At 37.2% G+C, this 25,837-nt stretch overlaps 1 protein-coding gene across 1 annotated transcript; it reads right to left on the bottom strand.

Annotated features, from left to right (window-relative positions):
- Nucleotides 1–22,934: 22,934 nt before the first annotated feature.
- On the bottom strand, nucleotides 22,935–25,558 carry LOC149579900 (uncharacterized). The gene is made up of 3 exons (XM_089812611.1): nucleotides 24,939–25,558; nucleotides 23,574–23,630; nucleotides 22,935–23,450 (listed from the first exon to the last, which is right to left on the bottom strand). Exons 1-3 carry the CDS (start codon nucleotides 25,200–25,202, stop codon nucleotides 23,097–23,099), a joined length of 675 nt encoding a protein of 224 aa, XP_089668737.1. The 5' UTR covers nucleotides 25,203–25,558; the 3' UTR covers nucleotides 22,935–23,096.
- Between the last annotated feature and the right edge of the window lie 279 nt (nucleotides 25,559–25,837).

Here is a 25,837-nt window from a genome sequence, read left to right as displayed (position 1 = left end):
GTAAACCTTTTTATGTGAAGATAAATCACACACGCACAACTTGTTGTTGTAGGATACATATTGAATTTTCTAACCATTTTGATGTTTTTAGGCATATATGCATAATTTTGCATTCTCAGTTTGTTTTGCAGGATTGTGACATAAATGAGCCACCAAGATCTTTAAGGAAATTCATATCCAACATTTTATGTGAAATAAGGGACAACCAACAATTTTACAAGACATCATGCTTGGATGGTACATGCTTATTTTGTGGTTCTTTGCAACTTTTATCAACTTGTCAACATATGGATAGTACACATGCAATTGGAAATGAAATAGTAGATTATGGAAAATTTAAGACAGTGACATATGCTCTAAAAGATGGGAAACATGGTAAAAGATGTGATTTAGTCATTGAAAAGATTCCAGTGTATGAGTTCATGAAGATTTTTTGTGAAAACATTATTTACGAGTATGCAAGGCATACCCATAGAGCTCGATGGCTGGATTTGCAATTCAAGTTGTGCAAGGATACATTTCCACTGGATACCATTGTTTCGGTTGTAGCTTTCGCAGAGAACTACACACTACAACCACAAAATGAGGTGCAAGCAAAGTATTATACTTCTCAACAAGTTTTCATATTTGTTCACATAACATTCATGCATTCACCTACAAGTACAGAGGATGATAGGAAGATTTTGAGGGAGTACCATTTTTACATCAGTGATGATCGATCACATTCTACAGAGTTCGTACATGGTTGTTTTCAACTATTTTATAGAGATTTGGCTAACAGGGGCATCACATATCGTTAGCACATTATTTGGTTAGACAATTATGCATCTCAATTCAAGAATGCACGGATGTTCTATTAGTTGAGCAAGATGCACAAGTTGTGTAGAATTCAATACATGTGGAATTTCACAGAGGCTGGTCATGGAAAAGGAGAGCGCGATTGTGCATGCGCATGCATCAAAAGAGCCTTAGCTCGTGAAGAACTAAAGTACAAAGATGGAGCAATATTGACAGATGCAAAATCCATCGTCTAGTGGTGTAACGCTACAATGGGTCCAAGTAAGGAAGGTGAGTCTACGGTTCGTAGATTTTTTTGGTTGATAGATAATACTAACATTGCACCATATCAGGATTGTTGCACACTAACAGGATCCAGTGAGTTGCACTCTTTTAGAAGCTCTGATGCAGGTTCATGGAGTATCCACACACGAAAAATGGCATGGTATTGTCCATCATGTGCAGAGGAAAATTGGGATGACTATGAGTCGACTGAATGGGTGGACAAATGGGATATACGGGTTTTGGACCCAATTGACACCTATCGTCCCCCACAAGCACTGGAAAAGGTACAGATGGAATCGTCTATTGACTTTGACCGCTTGTCTAATCTAGTGCAACCTGGTAATATATATATTTATATATCTTTGTAATTTCAATATGTAACTTTATAACTTTTACGCAAGTATTTTCTGAATTAATTACCCCATTTTGTACATTTGTCACTACAGGCCATGTTTTTGCTGTTATTGCACCTGAAGACAATGAAGAAGGGACAGATTATTATTTGTGTTGTTGTGTTCAAGCCAAACAAAAATTGGATCACTCGATTATAGATGGTGAAGGTTTAGAGTACCATGTCGGTGTGGTGGTTGTAACCGGCACATGGCTTAGACGATATTCTATGAAGAACCCCAACTTGTGGTTATTTGAGGATTGGCAAACAGAGAGGAAGATTCTTCATTATTCAAATCTTGTTGTCGCATCAAATGTCCACTTGATAAAATATGGTGGAAAACCACATAATAAGAATCTTTGGAGAGTTCTCGAGTTAGACCACGAGGCAATACTTGAGACATTAAAATGTCGAGCAAATCCAGTTGGCTCATTAGATTGAATACAGAAAGAGGGAGAGAGAGAAAGAGTGATGAACTAGATCCAAATACATTGTTGCAACCTCTTCCCCAAGACTGTCCACATGACTAAGGTGGACCGTATTGTTATGATGCATAAGTGATGAGATTTAGTTTAAATCATAGATTTTATGTTTTGATTTGTTTAGAATCTAGATTTTATGTTTTGATGTCTCCAATTTTTTTAAAGCTAGAACAATATTTTTCATATTTTCTTATTGTGATGATATTTTTCTTTCATTGCATGTTCTCTTGGATGACAGGAGGGAGAGAAGAAAAATAAGTAGATTTCCAAACAGCCAGCCACCCTTCTTCATGTAATTTATTCATTTAAGGTAAAAGTCCCATTTCTTTTGTTTGGCTTTGGTATTTGGTTATTTAAAGTCATTATTCTAGTTGGACCTTCGTATGTTTGAATTTGAGATTGTTTAGTGTCTATTTGTTATGATTATACTGAATTATTAATTCTACGATGTTTTTATTATTTAATTATTTAAAATAAATTAAAACTTTTTGTATAAAATTATTATTATTTATTTCTATCTATTTGTTATGATTATTTCTATTATTTAAAATAAATTAATTCTATAATATCTCTATGATGAACTATTTATATTTCTAAACTTTACATATTTTACACCATGACCAACAATCAAACTATTATAACAATACAAATACATTTAAATAGTAATGTAAGAATGGTTTAGTTCACATAAAAAATAAGTCTATCTTAGATATTCTAAATACATCACAAAACTTTATCGCTTCAAAAAAATTGGAATTTCTCCCATCTACTTGAGTTCCCATCAATTGTCCATAAAACTGGGAAAGGGAATAGGTGCTATGCTCCCAATCCCAACATCCTCTTGTCCACTACTAGGAGATGTGTGTAATGTAGGATTCAACTCCATCAACTTAGTCATTTTTTTCACTAGTTGATTGGGACTCTCACCATTTGTTGCCAACTATGGTGACAATGCTTGGGGTTACACTTATTAAGTAAGAATATTTCCTAATCTAGGGATTAGAGCATTGAACATATCAGAATGTGATTTATGCTAGGGAGAAGAGGTATGTTGGGCATACTAATTAATTCTAGGGCTAGTGCAATTACATCTCCTTCCACTAGTGTTGTAAATATAATTTCTATAGTTGTTGAAGGTGCACCTCCAATATTTGGTCTATATCTCTTTCAAACATTTAGATTATCCTCTCTTTCTTTCCTCTTCTATTCATTTAGTGCAACCTTCTCCGCAACTCATTTTCCCCTCTCTATAGCATATAAGATCTCATTTGTTGCAATCTTTTCCTCTCTCCCATCTTTCCTATCCCTGATCTTCTCCTTCATGTAAAGTGCATTAGCCTCAAATAACTTCTTAGTCTCTCTTGTTCCTTAGAATTTGTTATCCTTTTCTTTGGTAGCTATAGGAATCTACTGGGTAAACCACTATGTTGTTTTCTGTCTAGTGGCATGTAACGTATAAAATCAACATCTCCATCATAGTCATTTTGGGCCTGGGTATCAAAAAATTGTTAACTATTTATTTCATCATGGTTGCCACCATTTGCAAAGCATTAGATGACGTCCTTGGGGTCAACATGTGGTGGGGATGGAATTAAAAGGGAAACATTTTCATCCCCATAAGTATTTGGTTACCCAAGGTTTGTGACAACCTCCTACAACCAATCTGGTTGTGAATCTTGCATTAGCAAGCTTAATCTAATATCAATGTTTGTTGTATGCTCAAGGTTTTATCTCTTATAATAGTCCACTGGCTGGTTCAGGTTTTCTGGTTGGGTATTTTTAGGTGCAATTGTACCTAGTCCCTTCATATTTTGTCCATAACTCCTCAACAAAGTGTTAATTGGTTCATCTAATAAGCCATTGATTTTTAGGAAGGATTCAATAGTGATTTCCTCCCCCTCACTTTAAAACTCATCAATATTTGCATCATCTACAGTAGTTGTTTCTTGCAACTCATCTCTTACACTTTCTCAATTTTGCCTCTTCTAGGCTTGTTCCAACTAGCCCTTGCCAGTCACTAATTTATTGTTTTCTCCAAAATTTTCCACAGAAATTCCTAAAATATTGGGTGATTAAAATACCCTTTTCCTCACTCTAAAATACACTCCAAAACCAACTACACTTGTTTTGTAAAATATCACTCAAAACTGGCTATTTCAGTCTGCTAACTAGGCCTAGTTTGAGGCCATTTACAAAGCAACTCACAATCCCTTGACTTTTGGAACTCCCATGACCCAAAAAAGTCTTAATACATGACTCAAATGTAAGGATTCTTTTATTTTTTTGGTCTCATGATCAACTTTACAATGGTTTTTACAAAACCCTCCTTTCTAGCCCCTTTACCCTAGGGCTTTCTAGAACTCTTACTTTGTAACGTCTCTAGAACCCAAAAATGGTTCAAAAACCTTCACTTTGGTTATATTAGATGACTTCAAACATAAAATGCAACTCTTGTTTGGAGAAAACACTAAATCCACCTTGGGAGCAATCACATACCCCTTTTTATGCACTCAAATTTTAGGGAAAACTATGCAAATACTTCTTAAATGGTTTCAAAACTCGACTTTTTAGATGGAAATGGTTATTATAGACTCAAACCAACAAGAAAAATCCCAAACTTGAGGTTTCTCAACACTCAACAATCAAATTTCAAAACTATTACCAGCACTTACTACTAGGACAATTTCTAGTTTTAATGGTCAAACTCCCAAACCATACAAAGGACCCCCCTCTATTTTTGCATTTTTAAACACTCTTTTTGGAGACCTACAATAACCTCTCTCACTTTTTGGAGATCACACTCCGTTTTCATTTTACGACGCCATCTCGGGTGATGTTGAAACTTGCAATGTCAGCTAGTACAAAGTTGCCAACTGCCAAATCTCTCTCACCTTTCCTCGTGGGATCAAACTGTCCACTTTGTTAGCTCTGTGTGGTTGGGTAAACCCTATCCCCAACCTTGTCCTATCCCCTTCAGTGCTCGCACGTTCTCAGGCATGCCAATCCAGAATGTCCCCAAGGGTCACTAAATGCCATAGGGCTATGATCTTTGATGGGGCATATCTCAGAGCTCGTGTGAGGTATGGATGTGATTCTAGTTCCTACAGGACCGTGTTGCGGAGACCTACAATAACCGCTCTCACTTTTTGGAGATCACACTCCATTTTTGTTTTACAACGCCATCTCGGGTGATGCTGAAACTTGCAGTATGGGCCAGTACAAAGTTGCCAACTGCCAAATCTCTCTCACCTTTCGTCATGGGATTGAACTGTCTACTCCGTTAGCTCTAAGTGGCCGGGTAAACCCTATCCCCAACCTCATCCTATCCCCTTCAGTGCTTGAACGTTCTCAGGCACGCCAATTCGAAATGTCCCCAAGGGTCACTAAATGCCATAAGGCTGTGATCTTTGATGGGGCATATCTCGGAGCTCGTGCAAGGTATGGATGCGATTCTAGTTCCTACAGGACCATGTTGTAGAGACCTACAATAACCTCTCTCACTTTTTGGAGATCACATTCTATTTTCATTTTACAACGCCATCTGAGGTGATGCTAAAACTTGTAGTGTTGGCCAGTACAAAGTTGCCAACTCCCAAATCTTTCTCATCTTTCATCGTGGGATCAAACTGTCTACTCCATTAGCTCCAGGTGGCCAGGTAAACCCTATCCCCAACCTTGTCTTGTCCCCTTCAATGCTTGAACGTTCTCAGGCACGCCGAACCAGAATGTCCCTAAGGGTCACTAAATGCCACAGGGCTGCGATCTTTGACGGGGCATATCTCGGAGCTTGTGTGAGATATGGATGAGATTCCAATTCCTACAGGACTGTGTTGCAGAGATCTTACAATAACCTCTCTTGCTTTTTGGACATCACATTCTGTTTTCATTCTACAATGCCATCTTGGGCGATGCTGAAACTTGTAGTGTTGGCCAGTACAAAGTTGCCAACTGCCAAATCTCTCTTATCTTTCATCGTGGGATCAAACTGTTTGCTCCATTAGCTCCGAGTGGCCGGGTAAACCTTATCCCCAACCTCTTCCTGTCCCCTTCAGTGCTCGAACGTTCTCAGGCACGCTGAACCAGAATGTCCCTAAGGGTCATTAAATGCCACAGGGCTGTGATCTTTGACGGGGCATATCTCAGAGCTCGTGCGAGGTATGGATGTGATTATAGTTCCTACAGGACCATGTTGCGGAGACCTACAATAACCTCTCTCACTTTTTGGAGATCACACTCCATTTTTGTTTTACAACGCCATCTCGGCTGATGCTGAAACTTGCAGTGTGGGCCAGTACAAAGTTGCCAACTGCCAAATCTCTCTCACCTTTCATCGTGGGATTGAACTGTCTACTCTGTTAGATCCAGTGGCCGGGTAAACCCTATCCCCAACCTCGTCCTATCCCCTTTAGTGCTCGAACGTTCTCAGGCACGCCAATCCAGAATGTCCCCAAGGGTCACTAAATGCCATAGGGCTGCGATCTTTGACGAGGCATATCTCGGAGCTCATGCGAGGTATGGATGTGATTCCAATTCCTACAGGACCATGTTGCGAAGACCTAAAATAACCTCTCTCACTTTTTGGAGATCACATTCTTTTTTCATTTTACAACACCATCTCGGGTGATGCTAAAACTTGTAGTGTTGGCCAGTACAAAGTTGCCAACTGCCAAATCTCTCTCATATCTTTCGTCGTGGGATCAAACTGTCTCCTCCATTAGCTCCAGGTGGTTGAGTAAACCCTATCCCCAACCTTTTCTTGTCCCCTTCAATGCTTGAACGTTCTTAGGCACGCCGAACTAGAATGTCCCTAAGGGTCACTAAATGCCATAGTGCTGCGATCTTTGATGGGGAATATCTCGGAGCTCGTGCGAGATATGGATGAGATTCTAATTCCTACAGGACTGTGTTGTAGAGACCTACAATAACCTCTCTCTCTTTTTGGAGATCACATTCTGTTTTCATTCTACAATGCCATCTCGGGTGATGCTGAAACTTGTAGTGTTGGCCAGTACAAAGTTGCCAACTGCCAAATCTCTCTCATCTTTCGTTGTGGGATCAAGCTGTCTGCTCCATTAGCTCCGAGTGGCCGAGTAAACCTTATCCCCAACCTCTTCTTGTCCCCTTTAGTGCTTGAACGTTCTCAGGCACGCTGAACCAGAATGTCCCTAAGGGTCACTAAATGCCATAGGACTGCGATCTTTGACGGGGCATATCTTGGAGCTTGTGCAAGGTATGGATGCGATTCTAGTTCCTATAGGACCGTGTTGCGGAGAACTACAATAACCTCTCTCACTTTTTGGAGATCACACTTCATTTTTGTTTTACAATGCCATCTCGGGTGATGCTGAAACTTGCAGTGTGGGCCAGTACAAAGTTGCCAACTGCCAAATCTCTCTCACCTTTCATCATGGGATTGAACTGTCTGCTCTGTTAGCTTCGAGTGGCTGGGTAAACCCTATCCCCAACCTCATCCTATCCCCTTTAGTGCTTGAATGTTCTCAGGCACGCCAATCTGAAATGTCCCCAAGGGTCACTAAATGCCATAGGGTTGCGATCTTTGATGGGGCATATCTCAGAGCTCGTGCGAGGTATGGATGCAATTCTAGTTCCTACAGGACCGTGTTACAGAGACCTACAATAACCTCTGTCTCTTTTTAGAGATCACATTCTATTTTCATTTTACAACACCATCTCGGGTGATGCTAAAACTTGTAGTGTTGGCCAGTACAAAGTTGCCAACTGCCAAATCTCTCTCATCTTTCGTCGTGGGATAAAACTGTCTGCTCCATTAGCTTTGGGTGGCCGGGTAAACCCTATCCCCAACATTTTCTTGTCCCCTTCAATGCTTGAACGTTCTCAGGCACGCCGAACCAGAATGTCCCTAAGGGTTACTAAATGCCACAGGGCTGCGATCTTTGACGGGGCATATCTCGGAGCTCGTGCGAGATATGGATGAGATTCCAATTCTTATAGGACTATGTTGTAGAGACCTACAATAACCTCTCTCACTTTTTGGAGATCACATTTCATTTTCATTCTACAATGCCATCTCGGGTGATGTTGAAACTTGTAGTGTTGGCCAGTACAAAGTTGCCAACTGCCAAATCTCTCTCATCTTTTGTCATGGGATCAAACTGTCTGCTCCATTAGCTTCGAGTGGCCAGGTAAACCCTATCCCCAACCTCTTCCTGTCCCCTTCAGTGCTCGAACGTTCTCAGGTATGCTGAACCAAAATGTCCCTAAGGGTCACTAAATGCCACAGGGCTGCGATCTTTGACGGGGCATATCTATGGGCTGTCAATACTTCGACTATACTTTAAGTCAACGATTATCAATATGTGAAAAAATGGAACTTGTTGTATTTTGAAGTACTGAGAAGATGGCCTTGCCCTTCCCTAGGAGTTTCAGAAATGGGAGACATTAGGTAAGAGAGTGAAAATGTTACTATCACTTCAACGCACATGACGCAATTGGAAATGCAAATTTTGATGGTAATCATTTTGTGATAAGGGAGAGACTAGGGATGATCATTGTTACTATCTCTTTAGTAGTGGAATTTTGTTTTCTCTTGAATTTGGTGGTGGGGGATCAGTGGTAAGACTCCTTGGATATTCCTTCTTATGATGTTAGTGACAAGTGTTGCTCTTTGAAAACACTTGTACAATCTTTTTTAAATTATTAGATAAAAACAAAGAATTGTAAGTATTAAACATGATTAGCCTTTAGTTCCTAGAAGATCTTTATTTCCCCATCAATGCATTTAGAAAGTTAAGTTTTAAGAAGATCATAAAAAGAAAAAATTAGAGAAGCGATTTAAACATTTATATTGATTGGAAACATGCGAGTCTTGAGTTTCCTCTACCTTTTAAAGAACGTTCCTTAGCTAGCAGACCTAATTCCACATTCCATAAGACTGTCATTGCGCTAAAGATTTAGGAAACCAACTACTCTAAGATAAAGTTTCCCGATCAATAATAATCTAGCCTATTGAGGTACATAATACTTCTCAATTAAACTTGTGTTAATTCAGTATTAATTTTGTAATTAACTACAATTTCAGTATCTGTGTACAGGGGGTGACTGAGAAAACTATTTGAGGTCCAATTTGAAAATATATTTGTAAGGATCTTGACCAAGGTTCACAACTTCGATGATTAATACATTCATTCATGCCAGAACCTCACTACAAAAAAATAATATATAAAAAAGGTAGTGAATAACGTCATGTCTAGACCCAAATCAACCAATGAAAGTCAAATTAGCATAATGTGGAACAACAATATATGCATTGAGTGGGTTGTCATAAAAAAGCTTCATAATAAAATTCATGTCTAGAATTAAAAGACCTTAAAGAACATTTATGCTTGTAACACAAATGGCCATTCAAAACTGAATATGATTACAATATGTGAAATAGCATTACAAGAACTTGTAATGCTCTTGTGAACATCGTGTTAATTCTTGTAAGAATCCCTAAGATGCTTGTTATACTCAAAATTTTGTTGAAATTGAATTAATTTTTATCCTGTCGGTTAATTGGCTTAGGGTGATATATGCTTCTTGGATGGAATAATGAGTTCGTGATTAACTCTATATTAAGATTCATAGCATCTTCTAGTTATTTGCAAAGGAAATTTATAAATTACTTGCTAATTTCATATGGCTTGCTTGAGAAAGATGTCCGTGTTCTTATTGATGGGTACTAATGACTATCCACATTTAGTTCTTCAATATCCTATTTGACAAGCTTTCCATAGACATTTCTTTGCCATACTAAGTATTTTTGAAACATATTTGAGTAGGACTATAGTAGATAATACCAGAAACAACTTCTTTGCAGTTTTTGAGAAATACTAATAAAGCAAAAAAGAACATCTACTAGTTGGTAGACATAATGGCAACTCTCTAGCAATTGAATTTAATTTCATACATGCACATATCTAATTTAATGTCATACACAAACATATCTAATTTAACGTCATACATGAACAAACATATAATATAAAATAATAACCAATAATGTCATATACATTAACAAACACATAATATATTATGATAACCAATAATATCGTATATGAACAAACATATCATATATTAACCAATAATGTCATACATCAAATATAGAATGTCATATGTACATCAAATGTGTATCGAATATGTCTCTCAGATGCCTATATATATACATGGGGAAGGAAACAAGTCTCTATATATATGTATCAAATATCTCAACTACATCTTTTCCTTCCTACGAGGGGAAGGAAACAAGTCTCTTGACATCCTTTGCCGTCGTGTGGAGGGAGACAGTGGAGATGACGGGGCCCTCCTGACACGCTCACTTGACCTCTTATTGAGGCTCTTCTCCAGGTCCAACTAATACAAAGAAAGTAGATATGAATCAATATTTACTATACGTTGAAATCAAATATATGTACTCACAAAATCAATTATTTTCTTACCGCCAACAAATAGTCACTCTGTAAGTCCACCTCAAATGCTCGTGGATGATCAGGCATGACAAGACCCTACAACAATTCAATAAATATAATCACTTATAAATAACATTAGAAATTTTGAGATTAACTATTATAAACAACAACTAAAATGAAGAAAATTCTTTCATACCTCCGTCAGTGGCTGTGAGCTAGCCACAGCTGCGGCCACTCCACTATCAACAGACTGTCGCAGATGAGGAGGTGTGTCCGACATCATGAGCTGCACGTCATACAATACTTGTTATATCTAACATGAAACATGGAATAAATATAATCAAATGAATTAAATTAACATGAAACAACTGTACCTATGTGAAGCTCGTATGATGTCTCTGCTCTATGTCTGTGGTAAAGGTTGAGGGTCCTATGGAGAACTGATGCACATGCATATTTTTTTTGGTCAATCCTTAATATGATTACGTAATAAATATATGTATTAATTAAAATGATTAAATTGATACATACCTCAGGACTCGTCGAAGGGACAAAAAATGGGCCTGGAGGATCACTGCTAGGCCCAGGAACACTTTGACCCTAAATTTTGAACAATGTCAATAAATCCTAATTAATTAATCATTCACTATAAGTATGAAATGTGATCAAATTAGTAATTTTCCTGTGTGTCAATGCCAAATGTCTCATTCAGGAATTGATCGGTGACAAGCCCATCATCTGCACCATCTCCGACATGAGTGCCAAATGTGCATAGGGATCTGCATGAAGTGCACATGTGACCACAATGTATAGAAGGCTCCCCCTCAACTAATGGGCTCATGGAATGGATGAGGGTCTGTGTCAAAGCATTAATGGTCCCTAGAGTGCTGGCCTCTACATGTTCCTTCACAACTGAAGGAATAATCACATGCTCACGCTGTGGATGGACCACGGGTGCCCTAACTACATTAGGGTCATGACGTGCTCTGGGCCTCTCAAATGATGACCCCCCACCTCTACCCTGGGATTCTAACATATCAAAATAATTGGGGATCTCCCCAAGGACAAACTCACAATATAATTTCTTCAAAAAATACATGGGAACCTCGTGATTGTTGCAAGGAGGGGCATCAAAAACCATCCACCATCTATCCCAAAAATAATTTCTAATAGCATCATGGATGCACCAATGGATGGGGAATCGTTTAGTACCCTCTCTAACAGTATTTTGCTCACCGGGTTTTCTAAATAATGCACATATACTACCTTTTGGTATTTCCTTTTTTTTAACATCTTCATATGACAATTTATTTGCATAAAATCTTTTTTGTTCATCCCTCTTAGCCCGCCAAATATCTAACTGACCACTAACTGAGGCTATCTGAGTGTTAATGGATTCGAGGGATGATGCCAATTGAGCCCTCATTGGATTGGTTTGTCCGAATTCTTTCAACCGAGCAATGATTCCTTCTAATTCAGTTTTGCCTCTCTCTATTTCATTTCTTAGATTTTCTTGTGTGCCTGGTGGAGCTCTTGCAATTGGTTCAGGTTGTGGAATTTGTTCTTCTTCTTGAGGAGGGTTTTGGTTTTGGGGTTCTTGAGGGTTTTGATGTTCTTGTGGATTTTCTAGTTGATTATGAACATTTCCTGATAAAAAATCAATTGAAATTCAAATAAATAAACAAATCTAAATGAAATTTGTAAAAACCCTACAAAAGAATATTAAAAACTTACAAAACAATATGAAAAATATATGAAACAATGCAAAGTTAGGTTTATATCACTTATGGCGTCGTCGTGGGTGCACTTGTGGTCTTGGATTTTGTCGACGAGGAGGCATTTTGGCAAATGGTGGTGCAAATGTTGAGTCTTCAACTCGCGTACCCGCTGCTCGCTGTAGGAGTAGAAGAAAATGGTAATAAAAATGATGGGCTGCGGGTTTGCAGCCCATCATATATACTTTTTACTTTTTTTAAAGCGCGTACGCGCTATAGCGGGTATGCACTGTTTAAAATAGGAAAAAAAAATTTCCTTGTCACCTTTTTGGCACCACAACTCGGTGCATATGCCCAGGATCTAGAATCCCAATATGCTTGAGCTAAGGCCTAAGGGGAAGACCTTGGAGAGCTAGACGCCAAGCAAAATGGGCAATCTTAGGTTCTGTAATAGCACTCTGAATAGTGTCAAAGCACTTTCTCCATTGAAAGAGAGAAGACTGCAAGTACCATCTTTGGTTGAGTGTATCCACCATCGAAAGATGGAGAGAAAGCCATCTCTAGCACAGACTTGGTTTGTAATTGGTGAAAGGAGTGGAAGCATATCACTTCCAATCAGTCCACCAAGGTCTAATAGATTGAATACCCACTTTATGAATTAAGTGCATTAGAATTGAAGACAACAATAAGTTAAAAGTCTATCGATCTGAATGGGCAAGACAAGACTAGACTTACATATCTTCCCAAGATTTGAAACTCATGGAAACCCTATAGAAAAGATCTTTAGGAGTCTTGATGCATCATTTGAAAAAATGCAGAGCACTAACACCTTGAGTCTTGGCAAGGGGAGTACCTTGGATGGAAAACATGGGAGACCATCAAATGTTTTGCTAATTCAAAGGAAGCCCATTACAAAACTCATCTCCAAACCAGTGAAGCCAAGGCTTGATAGCTTCTCAAGATTTCCATATGCTCTTGATAACAAAAGAGCCTTGAATGAGCATGGGCTCTCACATGATAGAAGGGTGTGAAAGCCAATCACCTTCCATATAAGCCTATTGACAGGAAATCTGGAAGAAATGCAATGCCAAACCAAAATCTTGTAGGCTTCATCTCCAGTGATGGCATGAATAATACATTTGGCATATAGAGCAAGGCCTTGTTTCTATGTGGAAAGCAAGCCAAGACCTCCAGACTCTTTTGGAAGAGAACAAAAATCCCAAGCAACTCTGTGAAAGCTATGATGATCGAAATCAGAGGCCCAGAGAAAATCACGGAGCAATCTTTCTAATTTTTGATAGGAGGCTTTAGAAGGAGCCCAACAAGAAGAATAATATACATGAGTTTCCACAAGAACTTTTGAGCAAATCTGGAATTTTCTCGCAAGAGAATGACTAATACATTTGGGTGTTATAAGAGCGAATTTTTAAGAAACATTGTCCTATTGTGAGTTAATATTGTAGAATGCATATTTATAAGATTTTCTTTTCTTCTAAAATTATATAGTTTTTCTTACATGAATTATGTATTACTATTAATATTAATATTAACAATATAGACTTTTATATAGTTATGTTCTATAACTAAATATTTCAATATTTCATATGTAAATAGATGTATTGCAACCATTCTTTAAAAATTATGCTTAAAATGTTCTACCACTTGTGGTTTGTAATGTAGAACTTTAGATATTTAATAATGATATAACATATGAAATATTTAATAAAGATACAACCTTTATAACCATCATAAAAAAGATAGGTATGTACCTATATGCATGTATACACATACACACATGCATATTAACCTATATCAAACTCTATCTTAATTTATATTTTTATATTCAAATATTTCATCCTATTCAAACATAATTTTTTTTTAATATAAAAATATATTCCACAAACTAAAGTAAATAAATATTTTGAATACAATTATACATTACTTCTATTAATTGTTATTTGAATAATTATCTATAATTTTTAGATTCTATTATTTACAATACTAATGGTCATTTGATATTTTTGAAAATCTAATTTCACATTATTGCATGCACAAAAGCATGCGACTAATAGTTATATTAATTTAAAATCTTGTTAAAATATAATATAATGAGGTGGTTGAAAGCTCAAAAATTGCCAAGATGGAAGCACGAAATTACTTGGTTTGTGGGATGCCCGAATAAATGAAACCCCTAATATTGAGGAGAAAAATAGTACCCCTGTGAAAGCCTAGGTTAAGTGGCGAGGGGAGGAGAACATAGGTAAGTTGTCTAAGGCTTTGGAGATTATTATGCATGAAGAGGGGAGAATTTTGGATATTCAGACCTTGGAGATATTGCAGCTAGGTGAGGCATTTATGAGCAATGATATGGCTTCGATGGGAAATAGGAATGCTTGCAGGGAACTCCCAGATGTGGAAGCTAGGTCACTGTTCTAAAATGAAACCCTTGTGGTTTCCCTGCTAGGCATTATTGAAGTTCTTTCACCCACTTCAAGGGGTCCAAATCTTTTTAATAAGGATTTTGAATGGATGGTCTCGAAGAGGAAGAATAGAGGAGGTAAGAAAGTGAATGTTGGATCTGATGAGAGGGTTGGTCAACCTTCGAATGAGATCATTTGTCAAAAGAAAACAAAAAAGGAGATTGTTTAAGGAAAATAGAAAACCCCAGAGCCGTAAAAGATGAAAACCTCATATCCTAGAATGTGAGAGGGCTAAATAACCCCAAGAAATAGTACAAAATGAAACAAAATATCATTGAACTTAAGGTTGATTTGATTCTTTTGCAGGAAGTTAAAATAACCGCACAAGTCTTCTTGAGAGTGGCTAGTTATGTTTGGCTAGGTGTTAGCTACACTTATTGTGAGGCTAATGGTGCTTATGGAGGGATTGCCACAATGTGGAATCCTAATAAGGAATTAGGAGTGGATATCTCTATCAGCACCCATTTTATTGCCACCAAATTCACCAACCAGTCTAGCAGTTGGTCCATTTTCAATTTGTATGCCCCTAATAATCATAATGGTAGGCTTGCTATATTGAATGAGGCTACCTCAATGGCTAATTCAATAAGACCAAGAAATATCTTATGTATGGGAGACTTCAACACCCCTTTGTACTCGTCGAAAAAGATGGGGGGACTAGAGGACTTTTCAGATAGTATGCAGGATCTAGAGGATTTCCTGAGAAGAAATGATATGATTGGTATCGACCTCCAGGGCTCGGCATTCACCTAGTCTAACATAAAACTTGGGAAAAAAATGATCCAAGTTAGGCTTGACAGGGACCTCATCTCTGCTGGATGGAACATTCTTCAATATACTAACCTAAAGGCTTATCCTAGGACCATCTCAGATCATTCTATGCTTTTATTTTCTTGGACACAAAATCGAACTAGATGGTGGCCTTTCAAATATGAGATTATGTGACACTTGCATAAGGATTCCACAGACTATATTGTGCGCTGTTGGAAGGACCACGTGGAAGGTATGACCATGTTCTGAATTGCCCAAAAACTTGAGAGAATTTTTAATGAGGTTAAGGTTTGGTGAAAATTGTCATTTGGGAGTTTAGCCAAAGAAAAGGACACATAAAAGAAGTTGGTTGACCTCCAATATTAGATAGCACAAAGTGGAACCTAGGTGGTACAACAACAGGAGGAGAGAGAGTGCTAACACAAATGGGACTAGGTCTTTTGGAAACAGAGATCTAGGGTCCAATGGCTAGAAGAGGGAGACAATGACATTCTTCCGTAGATTGGTCTCATGGAGAAAAAAGAGAAACACTATAAACATGTTAGAGGATGACAATAATGAGGAGGTAACTAATTCAGACCAAACTAAAGAAAGAGTCAACACCTATTTCCATGAAATGTATAATCCCCCATTGGCATAGATTGATAGTAACTTGTAGAGTGATATCCTATAGACTTTCCAACCTATGATTGATCACTAGATGAATGAGGGGATCATGTGTAAGGTCAAAGAGGAAGAAGTCAGAGCTGTTGTTTTTAGTATGAATTAGTACAAAGCTCCCGACCTTGATAGATTCCTCCCTGCCTTCTTCCAAGTTTTTTGGGACATTGTTAAGTATGATATTGTTCATGCTATAGGGGACCTTTTTAGAATGGGGAACCTACTGAAGGAACTCAATTAAACCTTCATTATTCTCATTCCTATGTTTGAGGACCCCCGAAGGATGGAAGACTTCAAACCCATTAGCCTTTGTAATATTATCTACAAGATCTTTGCTAAAGTTATGGTGAATTGCCTCAAGCCCCTCTTGTAAAAGTTTATCAGTCATCATCATAATGGCTTTGTGCCTGGAAGAGAGATTCTTGATGCGATCATACCTACTTGTGAGGTGATACGCTCAATGGAAAAATCTAAAAACCCAGGTATGGCCCTTAAACTTGATATTTCTAAGGCCTATGATAAGGTTAGGCATGACTTTTTGTTTGACATTCTTGCCAAACTTGGCTTTAATGATAGGGTCCCAAGAATTATTAAGAATGTTGTGACTTTTGTTACCTTCTCGATGATTGTTAATGGTGCCTTGGGTAACTTCTTCTCTTCCTCTTAAGGTCTTCATCAAGGTGACCCCCTATCCCCTTATCTCTTTATTGTTGTTGTGATAGTTTTAAGCAAAAATATTATCTCTTTATCTAACTCTGGTAGAATTAAGGGTATCAATCCTACTTCTTGGTGCCTCCCCCAAGTCTTACATTAGTTTGTGGATGATACTTTTCTATTTTGCATCTCCTCCATTCATGAAACTAGAGAGTGAAAGACACCCTGACTCTGTATGCTCTAGTCTCTGGCCAATGTATAAACCACCACAAAAGTAAAGTTTATTTTTCAACACTTGTGCTTGTCTATGGGAAAAGGCTATTGGTATCCCTGGGTGCTATGAGGAAACCCTTCCTGATGTGTATCTTGGTCTACCACTCATTATTAAGGAGATCCCAAACCATTTCTAGAATGGCCTTCTGGAACATTTGCAAAGAAAGTTGGCAGGTTGGAAAGGGAAAATATTGAGTAATGTTGAGAAACTTCAACTCCTCTCAACCTCCCTACAAGGCATCCCAATGTATTTCTTATCTATTTTAAAACTCTTGGATAGATTCAAAGATATCATTGAGAAAATTTAGTGTAGTTTCCTATGGTCCGAAATTGAAGAGAAGGAAAGAATGAGCTGGGTTAAATAGGAGAAAGTTTGCAAACATAAAGTTCAAGGAGGACTAAATCTAAGAAGAATTGGACAATTGAATAAGGCTTTATTAACCAAAATTGGCTGGAAGTTAGTTAATTCCTAGGGTAGTTGGAGTAACATCATAATGGCCAAATACTTTGGGGGATTGTCTTTTCACTAATTTATAGGGGCATAGGCTCTGCCACAGGGCTCTAAGGTCTAGAATAACATTGTTAACACCCAAAAGATCCTAAGAAAGGGGTGTCATTGGATCATGGGGAATGGTAATTCAATAAACTTCTGGGAAGATCAGTGGATCCATGAGGACCCCCTTAAGAAAACTAAGTTTTCCCCTCTGTGTGAGATGTGCACTAGAATGTATGGCCCTCAGACTCGGGACTTTATCATCCCTAAAAAAAAATGGATCACTTTTCAGAATCTCCAACCAAGATAGTTGAGTTTAGCTCGGGAACTAAAAGATCTCTTTCACACCTATAGGATTCCCCTCATCCTGATTGAGGTCTCCTTGGTGTGGAAACTCACACCCTCGAGGGAGTTTATTGTTAATTCTACTTATCTTAGTGGATTGGGCAAGGGAAGGGACACATATTGATTGGTAAAAATCTTGGCACCCTTGGATACTACATAAAATAAACTTCTTTTGGTGGCCAACTCTACACATGGGTCGATCCTCACTATTGACAACCTCTAGTGGTGTGGTTGCCAACTTGCCAACTATTGCAATTTATGCCTCAAAGATGTTGAATCCATTTCGCACCTACTTAGCCACTATCCTTTTGCCATGGACATCTAGAGGGAGGTTCTTGCTTTATGGGGAGTTGGTGTATGGATAATGAGTTGAAGCAATTTGCCCACTGGGAGGGCCCGACTACCCACCCTTATCTCAGAAACCTTTGGTCGATTCTCCCACCTTATGTCTCATGGAAAATATGGAAGGAGAGAAAAAATAGGATTTTCAGGGAGCAAGCCATAACTAGCTTTGGGGTTGCCCAAAAGGTTATCAGGCTCCTAAAGGAATACAATAGGATTTGGCGATGAAATGCCCCCATCCCCCACTAAAATTGATAAGAACTAGGCTTTGGCTTGGGATAAGGGACCGATGGTGGTATAGTTTGTCAATTCCAAAATCCAAGCGAGAAAGGAGATGATTTGACACCCTCTCAAGTCTTAGATAAAGTTAAATTTTGATGAGTCAGCCATGATGGGTAACATTGTGATGGAGGTATCCTCCGAAACAACATGGGAAGTTGGTGGTTTCTTATTCAACTAACTGTGGTGAAGGTTCTAATAATAAAGCTGAAGCGATCATGCTTCTCTGGGGTTTGAGAATGGTGAGAACTCAGGAAGTCACTAAGTTGATCATAGAGGGGGACTCTATGCTAATCATCAAAGTTCCTAAGGGAGAGGGCAAATGCAATTGGTTGAGTAAAATCATTATCGATGAAATACAAAGGATGATGGAATATTATCAAGATATTCATGTGGAACATATATATCGAGAAGGAAACAACATGGTGGATGACCTTGCCAAAGAAGGCCACGGTGTCATGTGGTTAGTGGAATGGAATGATGCCAGTTTATTGCCATCATCAACTCAAATGGTGATGGCAAGGGAGTGTACCTCCAATAATGACACATGAAATATCAAATTAGGTGGAAGGTCTCCTTGTCTACACATGGCCACAGGAATGTGGCACTCAGTAAAGGGTTTTTTAGGCATGTTTGGATGTTGATTAACATTTATGTTTTGACTACCATGAACATTGATGACTGTAGTAAAATGATGTAGAGGGGGGATTTGACAAGATTTAAAGATCAATTTTGTAATTATCATAAAGGCAGGTTGGTTAATTCCCACAATTGGTACAACTGACGATGACCATTTGCGGACGGAAATGATCTTCCCACATGTACTATTTTAGGAGATTTTTTGATTTTTGGGAAACATTGTGGATTCATGGTGACTATTCAATGCCTTTTCATTTTCTATGTTGTAGCTTGGCATTTCATATTTTGGAACTCCAAAACCTAGTGCGAGGCTATATCGTCAAAAGAGTTGGTTGTGGACCTGGGTGATGATATGGGCACTAGTAACTGTATTGAACTAGTGGATGTGGAGGAGTGTATCAGTAACATTGAGATGGTGGTGGTCTACTTGTATGAGGGGCCTTTTACCTTATATGAAGGGCACGGTTAAACACAACAAGGTTATCTCGATGTAGTTCTATCAAACTTGGAAGGATAGAAAATTTATAGTTAATGGCACAAATTTGAGATTTCTAAAGAAAAAATTGCTAGAGCTGGGGATTTTTTGTTGGATGGTAAGAAATGGTAGAGGAAAACTAAGGTCAATGAGGAGGCGAGTTTGCAAAAAAAATTAAAATCCAAGGATGAACCAATGAGATTGTCTGGTGGGTTTGCATGGGCTACCCTTCCTAAGCCTTGGGATACCATTTGCTATACGATTATCAGATACATTACCTTGGAGGACTGCTGTCAAGTACTATATTATTATCATTTTCCTATCCTAAATCATTTTAGAAATCTTGAGCTTATCTCCTTCCTATTTTTGTTACTGCATTCACTGGAGGATAGTATCTTTAAGGCTAGAAGGAAACACGAGGAGGGGAAATCCTTCTACCTTATCCACTAGTGTCTTATGACTAAACTTTTCATCTAGCACCTAGCCTGGAATCCCCCTCTCCTACTCAACCCTCTGGCCTCTATCACCCCTCAAAACTCCCTCAACCCTAGCCCTAGCTCTTCTCTTAAGAGGCCTAAAAAAGGTCTTGCCATTGAGGTCAAAATTAACCCTGAGGTTAAAGTTAGCATTATTGAATTAGACTCAGATTCCAAGAAGGGAAAACAGTGTGCTAGGAGAACCAACAAGCATCTCCAGATGGAGAAATTCAAGACCCCCCCGAAGTATGAATCCAACTCTGGCTCCTTTGATAGCAAGGAGAAACTTGCTAAAAAGAAAAACACCACCAGGATATCAAACCTAGCCGTAGCTCTATCAGCCCTTCCCATGTCTCTAAAACCCTAGAAGCTACCTCGGCTCTTAGTGGGGGAAGACATCACTACTCCTAGGAAGGCTAAACCTAAGGTTACTGGGAAGAAAGGCAAACATAGTCACACCAAGATGTGGTTGGAGAGGCTTGAGATGGCTATGATGGACTTGGCGGATAACCATACCACTATATGCCATAGATTCAAAACCCTGGTGGAATTCTCCACCAAGGTGATGCACTCCGCGACCACAACCCTCTACTTCCTACATGCTAACAAAGAAGAACAAGAGCTAGGAAAGACTACTAAGACACCCGATCCATTTATAGGTTCTTGGCAGAGGATTGGCTGAAAACCATCCTAGATAAACTAGTGAAAGTGGAGGAGGAGGATGTGACAGGGGAAGCTTCTGAGGAAAAGAAGAATGGTAACAAGGAGAAGGAGGGTATCTAGCCTAGGTTTTGTTATGTTTTATTTTTATTTTTATGATTATGGCTCTGAACTTTACACTCCGTAGGGTTTTTTGGACTTTGTCGATTAAGTGGACCAATAGCTGTAGACACCTAAAAACCTTTAGAAAATAAAGTATTTTTATTTTCTGAAAAATTCCTGATGACATCATCATTTATTAATTAATTAATTAATTTATTTTTATGTCATTAAATCCCTTTATCTTAATTAAAAATATTTAATTAAGGAATCCCTCCCAAAAATGTTTAAATCTTATTTAAACATTATTTTCTTATTTATTAATTATTTAATTAATAAATTGACCAAAAAACCCAAAATAAATAAAAAATTTATTTTTTGCCCAAAACTTGGCCAATTTCCTTAAGACCACTAACCTCTTCCAAAATCTTCTAATCCTTCTTTAATTTTGATTAAAGGCTAATCCCATCATTTCCTACCCCTAATCCCAACTCAAAATATTTAATTAAGATTAAATATTAATCCTCATGTTTATTAAAATTTTTTTAATAAATATCTCCTTAACCCAAACCCTTGAAATAAATAAAACTTTATTTATTTCCTAAAAATCTAATTTATCATCATCCTAAGAAGTTCTAGACTCTTCTAGAAAGTCTTCATCCTCATCCTAGGAAATTCTAGACTATTCTAGAAAGTCTTTATCCTCATCCAAAGTCTAGACTCTTCTAGAAGATGTCTTTAAACCTAATCCTAATCCCCTCCTAACCTTGTCACATTCCCTAAAAATGGGTTAAGACTTACTAACCCAAGCCAAAGTTAACAAATATCTCCTCCTTCACCCACCCTCATTAAATGCCATCCACTTGCCTATCCCTAAGCTAATCCTAAACCATCCTAATCCATCTTCTAATCATTTGCACAATCCTAAGCAAGCTTAAAACCCTCCTAATCAAGCCCAAGTCGAAATTGCTCTCATCTCCCTCAAAATATCTCAACCATAAAACTTTATGAAGTCCACTAGGCCATAAATGACTCTTCCAAGCCCTTTTATTGCTCTTACAAGTCATTATGAGGGTCTTTATGAAGATTTTATCCCTTGAGCCTCCTTTGTTGACTCATCCTTCCCCTTTCCTCCATCCTCTCACCTTGTGACATGTGTCACTCCCTGATTGGTTGTAAAGAAGCACAATCCATGTGCTCTCTTCTCATGCAATCTGAGCCCTCCATGAGCTTTTTCCCATCCTTGCATCTTAGCCCTCAATCCCTCAAGCCTCTTGCCTATAAATTGGATCCTTCCCCTTTGTAAAACAACACAATCCATGAAGTAAAGTCATAATGCCATTTTAAGAAGCCATTTTACATCAAAACCATACACTCACACCCAAATTCCAACTCCATTTGAAGCCATTTTTGAAGCATAAGCTTGAGCATACATCCTATCTATTTAGACAAAGCCACTCAACAAGAGAGCTTCTTATTGAGAGAGTCCATTAATGACTCATATTCTCAATTGAGAGCTCATCTTAGTCTATCTTGAAGTTTATGAATTTTGTTTAGTTTGTAGAAGCTTTATTTAAATTTGGTTTCTATTAGCATACTAACATTATAGCAATGATGTTTTTAAATGTTGTTGGTTTATTATTCAATTTCCTATGCATAGTAGTTTTAGGATTGTGGTTAATGACAATTCAACTATTAAAGTTTTATGATTTTTGATGTTTTAAGTTGGTATAGGATAAAATTCTAGGAGGTAACCTCCAGCTAGTCCTTAGCCTTATTTGTACTTTGAAATCAGCCCCCCATCGCTATCAACTACTTCAAAAAAAAAAAAAAAAGAATTTCAAAAAATATGTTTAATAATTTACAATACTAGTAACTAATATAGTTTTTATATTTTTTGTTAAACATCTATATTAATTTAACGTTCTTTAAAATAACACATATTATTAAATTAAAACTATAATCTATTTATGAATATTTTTATATATTACTAGTTTATAATTGTTTTTAAAAAAAAATCAAAAATTAAAATAATTTGTTAAATTATTTTTAAATTTTGACAATCAATTTTTCCCTCAAGAGGTTCCATGAATATGAGTAAATACTAAAAGTCAAATTTCTACATATAAATATTCAAAGAATATTCTATTCCACAAAAATTCTGTTACAACAATGGGTAAGGTAGCTTATAAAGTCCAACATAGAAGCCAAAGGCGGACACGCTACTATAAATGATCAAATCATGGAAATCTCTACTGTTCTCAAGATCACTGTTGATACACAATCAACATACACCGACTAAAAGGGAAACAAAACAGAACATAATTGCTGTCATATAATTTATACGATGTCTTACAAAAATGCAGCTTATCCTTCATTTTTTCCGACTGCTTCGATGGTGGCAGATCGAAGCGCGGGATTGTTGACATCCACAACTTTCCGATGGGAAATCTGCGGGGAAAACATTTGGCGCGCTATAAGAAACCAGTGAATTGTTCATCGTCCATCCCCAATTTGCTGTGCGCTCAACCCGCAAACAGAGCCAGCTGTTTATTTGCACGTTCACTCGTTTTCCTCCCACATTTACAAACTTCCAATTGCATTCATGGCCTCCCCAAATTGGGTCCCTTGGTCCTGCACTTACAAAACCGTCCGGATGAAAAAACCGCTGCATTGGAGGACGTCCATGATAAATTGGATCAACTGATAGCCAATATGCCGGTGCATTCTGCCAAAATTCAAAACAAACCTTTTCTTACGATAGATTTTTTTTCATTTTATATATATGCAACGATTTTCACAAAAATCAAATACTTAAAATCTTTGCTTTTCTTAGAATATGATATCTTACGGGTTTGAATTGCACTGTCCAAGTGAAACTGCAAATCTCCTCCATAGTTATACTTGTCTGCAGAACACCATATAGATTTCGTGTGAGAATAAGATAACAAAGGATATTATAACTTATATACTTGATTCTGATTATAAGTTTATAAATACGCTGAGATATTTCTCATCATTACGCAACTTTGTTTTGATGTCTTTTATCTGAAGTGAAGTGATTTTCTGTAATATGATTGTTTCTTTCTGAAAGCCGGTGGGATTAATTCACCACTGCGGTTGAAAGGTAGTGGGACTGATATATCTTATTGCACCAGAACCCTAATAAACGATATGATATTTTTAACTGCATGTTATATAGGTCAGTTAATCTCCACGTTTGATCATACTTTGGAACAATGATTCTTATAAATGGTTAGACATTCAAGCCTTCCAACTTGGGCACAAGGTACTCAGAATTTGTAGGTCTTTTCTGTGTGAAAACATTGTTTCATATTATTTTCTGGTAACGTACAACAGTCGGTTGTGATTTCAATTGTTTTATTATCAAAGTGTTAATGCTGAATATTTAATTTTGTAAATTTATCAATGTATAATTTCAAATAAAATATATTGAGATCTTTAAAAAAATGTTTTACACAATAAAATATAAAACACGAAATTGTTCTAATTTCAACTGGTTTTCTGTTATTTCTGAATTTTGGTTAGTTTAGTAGCTGGACTTCTTACTTGTATGTTTTTGTTAGTTAAATTCACAGTTTGTGAATTCCTTTAGAATGGTTGTATAACTTATATATTTTTTTGTTGGTTTCTAGACCTTTTTCAATTGAATTTAATTAGAACAATAGATTGTCCCTTAAAATTCTTTTGACCTATCTTGGTGCTCTAGATTCTAAAGAGACTTTTGAAAAATAATAAAAGAAATTCTACTTGAAGTGGTCATAGATGGTTACAAAAGAACTATCAGTCAATTTTTTTGTATGTCCAACCAACTTTCATTTGGTCCCAAAATGACAAGTTTGTTTTCTTTCTAGTTGACATAGATGAAAACCTGGAATTTCCATACAGATAATCTTTGAATTTGAATGTATTATAATATGTAATAGTTATTTTGTATGCTCTGATACAATTTCAATGTCTTTTAAATATATATATTTATTGTGTATATACAGCTATCAACTTTTATATGTTTATCAATTAATAAACTTGTTTAATGTCTCTGATTTATATAAATGAAAATGAAGAATTTCCATATAAATAACCTTAAAGTATATTATAACACAAACTGTTTATACACACTGTGAAAGAACCTAAGCAAAATAAAGTGGACAATCAAACAGAAAAATGAAATGAAAAGCAAGGAAGGTGCTCTCACCCGGTGGCTTTCCCTCATAGAAATAGCAAAAGCCTCTATTGGACGAAGAGTAGGTCTGAGAGCTCTTCGATCAATATAAACCTTCCCTTTCCACAATTCTTTTGTTTGTTTCTCCCACAAAACATCCGACACAGCAACATCTTTCCACTCTTTGGACACAGCAATACATTTTCCCAAGGACTTCACATCCAACCTTGTAAAAATATTCAGAATCAGATCGAAACCTAAGTAAGAGCACACATCAAAACATGTGCGATCACCCATGTCTTCTCTTATTTTTTTTATAAGACTATGGAACACGCTAATCTCTAGACAAAATGTACTAAAGACCAAACTATCTCCATACCATTTCTCCTCCTCTTAAATGACTAAAGTCAAATGGCTATTGGACACCTTTTTCAGACTTAAAGTAACAGATAATATAAGTTATTTGAATTCACAAAAACTTTGCCTTTTAGCTGTTGAGCCGTTTGATATTTGAAAAGAACCCAGCTCATATTTTCCTGGAGAACGAGAATCTCTGATCTTAATCAGAGAAGCCCTTGGACTCACACATTTGGAAAAGAAAACAAAAGAAAGATCTGGTTCGCCTTTACCAAATCCACAAAAAATTATTGAAATTGTGAGGCTGGGCTGGTTGACATTAATTATTGGTCTTTACCTTGGTTGACATTTTATGTATATAAAGGAGAGAGTAGTTATGCAATCAATGTGGAGCGGGCGTGGAGATTTGCGGAAGAAAAGGCTGTAATTGAGGAGGATTAAGAGGTTAAATGAACTTTTAACATTAACTGAACTTATATCATTACCTTGAGATTCTTCTGGGCATTCTTCTCGCCATTGGAGTTAAAGCATTAGCTATAACTAGCAGGTGTGATAGCACCATCCTCCAAGGTTGT

Source organism: Cupressus sempervirens, chromosome 1 (genome assembly GCF_028749045.1).
Source record: "Cupressus sempervirens isolate cs-2001-9-10 chromosome 1, ASM2874904v1, whole genome shotgun sequence".
NCBI lineage: Eukaryota > Viridiplantae > Streptophyta > Pinopsida > Cupressales > Cupressaceae > Cupressus > Cupressus sempervirens.
The sequence above is the reverse complement of the archived record's forward strand: the minus strand, read 5'-3'. Positions and strand labels throughout refer to the sequence as shown.